At 39.2% G+C, this 4,566-nt stretch overlaps 1 protein-coding gene across 2 annotated transcripts in view; it reads right to left on the bottom strand.

Annotated features, from left to right (window-relative positions):
- The window catches only part of foxn4 (forkhead box N4), a 7,481-nt gene extending 4,481 nt beyond the window's left edge, over nt 1-3,000 (bottom strand). The window contains exons 1-2 of one of the 2 annotated variants that reach the window (XM_024274529.2): nt 1,756-3,000; nt 1,270-1,374 (exon numbers count right to left, since the gene is read on the bottom strand). In XM_024274529.2, coding sequence (XP_024130297.1) covers nt 1,270-1,349 — 80 coding nt within the window. In that variant the 5' untranslated portion in view covers nt 1,350-1,374; nt 1,756-3,000. The remainder of the gene's footprint in view (nt 1-1,269; nt 1,375-1,755) is intronic. The other variant, XM_024274527.2, reaches the window with a different exon arrangement.
- Nucleotides 3,001-4,566: the final 1,566 nt, after the last annotated feature.

Below are 4,566 nucleotides of genomic sequence, written 5' to 3'. Positions count from 1 at the left end.
AAAAAAAAAAAAAAAAAAATCAACCCTGTCAGGTGACCACCGTCTGGCCTTACCCATTGGCTGAATCATAAGTAAACAACGCATGAGATCGTTTGAAACATGGGACAGCAGCACATGCTGCCTGAAACAGTTGGCCTTGTCTATTGAAAAATTATCACCTATTGTGTCCCAAACGACAAATCTGCCCAGTGGCACGTGTCTCTATTGTCTTCTCCAGACCCTTCCTTGATTGTCTCTGTCATTTCTTTTCTTTGCCCGGCCCTTGCATTAATCTGTTGGAATGACAGCCCTCACATAAGAGGGACAAATAGGATACCATCTGCTTCCCTGTCCCTTTCCAGCCTCCATCCACACGCCCTCCCCCCCAGCACCCACCAACCCCCTTTAACGGGGGAACTCAGAAGAGCTTAAGGGCCTGAGGAGGGGGTGTGAATGTAGTTTGAGGTCAGGGCTGTATGTCGACTGTCTGATTGAGTGGCATCCTTGCAGCCAGGAATCAGCAGCACGCGTCCTCAAACACCTTGTGAGGACTTCACTAAATTCCTGCAGGAGCTTTTAAAGTCAAACTCTTTTCTAATTTGTCTGTTTGTGAGTTTATGACCTTTGAGTAAAATTCTAAAATTTCATTAATATTTTTTTGTTTTCATGCACAAATGTTGTGATTCATTCTAAAAGCCGAGCATGTAGGGACAGATGCTGTTAAATAGATGACACATCAAGCGGTGTCCGACCACCCCTCCTCTGAACAAATTGCTCACTGATGCAAAGCATGTTTTTGCTGGTGTCTCCATGCATCATCCATGCATTTCCAAGTCTTCATATTGTGCCTCCTCCCTTCCTGCATCCCCCCCTTTTTCTAATTGGGAGCCACTTGTGCACTCTGGTGACCCAGAGCGCCCTGTCTCCCTCTGAGCTGGCCAGCCCAGAGGCTCAGGCTCTCCGTGCACCGACAGCGGGAGTGTAAACAGAGCTGATGGTTTCTGACAGATCCATTCAGAGCCAAAATCATTTATTCTTTCAGACTTTTTTTCCTCATTCTTCCTTTTCATGCAATCCTCTGCACACAAAAAAGCTGTCTATCAAGCATTAGATTAAACATAGGGGTTTAGATCATTCCTCAAACATTAGGCAAACATCAAAAAAATGAATTCATTAAAAAAATGCATTACTTTTTAAAATTTGTTATATATTTGAGTGCTCATGACAACACACAAATATTTTATTCTTTTTTACAAGAAAAGAAAAGTTTGTCTTAATTAGATGTCCTACCTGTAGTCCTGTGGGGATGGATGATGCCCGGCATTCTCAATTATTCCTGACATCCTGGGAGTTATTCCACCTTCTATCATTTCCTAGGATGTGTGGAGGCCTATTCTTACAGCAGATTGTACATTTTAGTTAAATACATTAGTACATTTTCCAATAAAGTTAAAGATGTTGTAAAGACATTAACTTTCTTATGATAAACATAATTTTGTTTGGAATAGGTTTGCTTTTTTTAACTCCAAATGGCAGCTTCTGAGTTTTTTTGATTGTGTCTTTCTTGAAAAATAAACTGTTAAATGGTAATCTTAAAGAGAAAACAATTGTCCTATTTTTTATGTAATTAGTTTTTCTTTAACTGGATCTTGATATTAACAATGCACTTGGATACCTTAACGTCCAAATTCAATTGGCGTAAATTGATCAAACTGTTGATCTGACAACAAAAAACTGTTTAACATGTAAAAAGATATGTAGAAAGAAAAAAATTACCTGTTTTGGTTGAAACTATAAAGCGTGACAGCCGCTCCCAAACTCCCCGGTACTGTATTCCACTGTGCTGCACTTGATTCTCCCCAAAAAAACCGTTTTTAAATTTCCCTCTCCGGAGCTGTCCAGCGCTCTGACATGCGCAGTAGGAACCTCACCGGACTTCGTTGCCCGCGGGTGTGCAGGAGGGTCCCATGAGTTTGACAGCTGTTGTTCTCGCAGTGTCTGTCAACAGTCCCGACAACTTACAACACTTTACAGCAAACGATGAAAGAACAAGGATGCTGCGCGGAGGAAATTGCGGGTCCGCGGTGCGCTTTTACGCATTCATCCAAAAGCATCTAAACGTGCCAAGCGCACGAAATAAATCAGCCCGTGCTCCGTTTAGGTATAGTATTCTCAGTGAATCAATTATGAGACATTAAAGCTTATATTTCAGAGGTTAATAGTCCCTTTCCTTCTCCTCGGGACCTGTGCGCAACGAGAAAACATCGGTTCATTTGCGGCAAATGTTGGATTGAAAACATAAAGCGCAAAACATTTAAAAAGAAAAGTAAAATTCATGACAAATTGTCCTTAAATTCCCCAAAAAGTTCCTCGTTCAGGACTAAGACGTTCAACTTGTGGAGGCATCTGGGCTTGTGAGTGAACTTTTTTTTTTTTCTGAGGAAGTGCTTGTAGACAATTTTCTTCCCGCCGCAGAGGCCGCGCGTTCTGCTCCTCTCAGCAGTGGGAAAAGGAGGCAGGGAGGCGGGCACAGGGAGGGCCGGGGGTCGGGTGGGCTACGGCAAGAGGCGGCAAAAACACACACGACTGAACAGACCAACAAAAAGAAGAAATCTGAGGGGAATCATCCCAAATGTCCAGTCAATGAATGAAAATAAAATCTCCTCCAATCATAATTTTCTTTCTCTTTTTTTTAATAAAAGCAGATGGATCAGGAATATTTGGAGGCTTTTGACATTTACTGCAGAATTAAAACATCTGGTCATTGCCAAGCATTTTATATTAAAAAATAGATTAAATTTGAGGATTGTTGTGAGCTAAAGTGAGACTATTTTTTCTATTTTTGTTGCAGAGTTGGCTCTTCAGAACCAGACAAAGACGTGAAACCAGTTAAGAGGTTAAACTGCTGAAAATGAAGGCAGCAGTATCAGCAGTATCAGCCTCATGGGACCCTACAGATGGTGAATCGGCCTGTCACAATAGGCACAATCAATGATTACATGCATGAACGTAACGGACAAAAACAGGAGCATCCATGCACAGTGGCCCTGGGTCCTAAAGCCCGCGGGGTTCCGGGGGAGGAAACGTGAAGTCTAACACCTGATTCCTGTTGCTGATGGTGATTATGAGGGGGTAGTGTTGTGCAAGCTACCACCTAGCTGTAAATTATTACACATTTGTGTTATTTTACAATATTACTCTCCAAATTACAATGAGTATTTTATGACGTTTAGGTGAATTTCTGTATAACACCAGCAGAACTTGAAGAATCATTCGTGTTTTTGGTGTTTTCGAGGTCTTTATGAATTATTTTTCTTATGATAGAGATAATATACAAAGCAATTTAAGATTGAATTTGCATTTTGGAGTGTTTCCTTATTCAAATTGTTGTAAACAGAAGCAGATGACAAAAATGCAGTTAGAAAAAGCTCTCTTTTGTGACACTGTGTGTAAGATTAGCCATAGTCCGACTGCTCTGCTCCATTCTGATACATTCACTTGCAGACAAATGAATCACAGTATGTCTTTGCTTTCTTTGTCTGAACTGGCATCTTACTCAAAACTGTACGGCTGGATAACTCTGATATTGCTCACTATTTTTGTTGCACTGCTAATGTTAAGTTGGGGTTGTGAGGGGCTGTAAGCTAGCGGGAAAGAGTGTAAACACAGGGATGATGGGAAATCAGCCAACAGTCCTGCCAACAACTTAGAGGTGAATGAACTCCTGCCGCTCTGGAGAAATTATGTTCTAGAATACAACATATTTGGGCTAAAAATGGCATAATCATAATCAAAAGACCACTGGGAACACTTTTACAACAGATCAATGGATGTTTGGAGGGAGACTTAAAACACAAGATCTGGCCTGACAGATGTTCCACAAAGTATTTCACATTTATATAAGGAGCGATGTGTGTGTTTTTAAAGAATTAAAAATGAATGCTATAGTTTATTTCTATAAATATGTAATAGCACAGTTGGGGGAGGAACCTTCAGATTTAGGAAGTTCAGTCGATAAAATCATTGTAAGCTATTCACTTTGAAAAAATCTGTCTCAGTTTGGTTGACTAGTTTATGGGCTTACCATCTTATAATTTTGTGAATCAAATTAATTTAGCTATTTTGGGGTTTTACATTTTTCATTATAATGCTTTTTGCGGCTTGTTCATAAATGCTCTGCCCATTACAAGTTCTATGAAAGCTAATTTCCTCTTTGACTTAGTGGATTTGAAAAAAAATCTTAAAGTTACCGATTACATGTCGAAAAAAAAATATTGTGTTTGAAAAATGTGTTTCTTGTAACTTCTTTTTGTAATGCCAAATTGATTATCTAACAAAACAGAGATATATTAAACTTCTTCATTACAGAAAAGAAAAAAATAATAATACATTTTGAAGTGAGTTACTCCCAACAGCAATGAGAAGTGCTGATTATTGTACATAAAAAACATAATGTTTTTTTTATGTACAAAAGTACATTCTTTGCTTCAACAGTGCAGAAATTTCCAGATTTTTTGTATATTATAAAATCATGTTTTCTGCTTCAGTTTTTTTTAGTTGAGGATCAGACACAAATCCGAAGACTTT

The sequence above is a fragment of the Oryzias melastigma genome, linkage group LG9, assembly GCF_002922805.2.
Source record: "Oryzias melastigma strain HK-1 linkage group LG9, ASM292280v2, whole genome shotgun sequence".
Taxonomy (NCBI): Eukaryota; Metazoa; Chordata; class Actinopteri; order Beloniformes; family Adrianichthyidae; genus Oryzias; species Oryzias melastigma.
The sequence above is the reverse complement of the archived record's forward strand: the minus strand, read 5'-3'. Positions and strand labels throughout refer to the sequence as shown.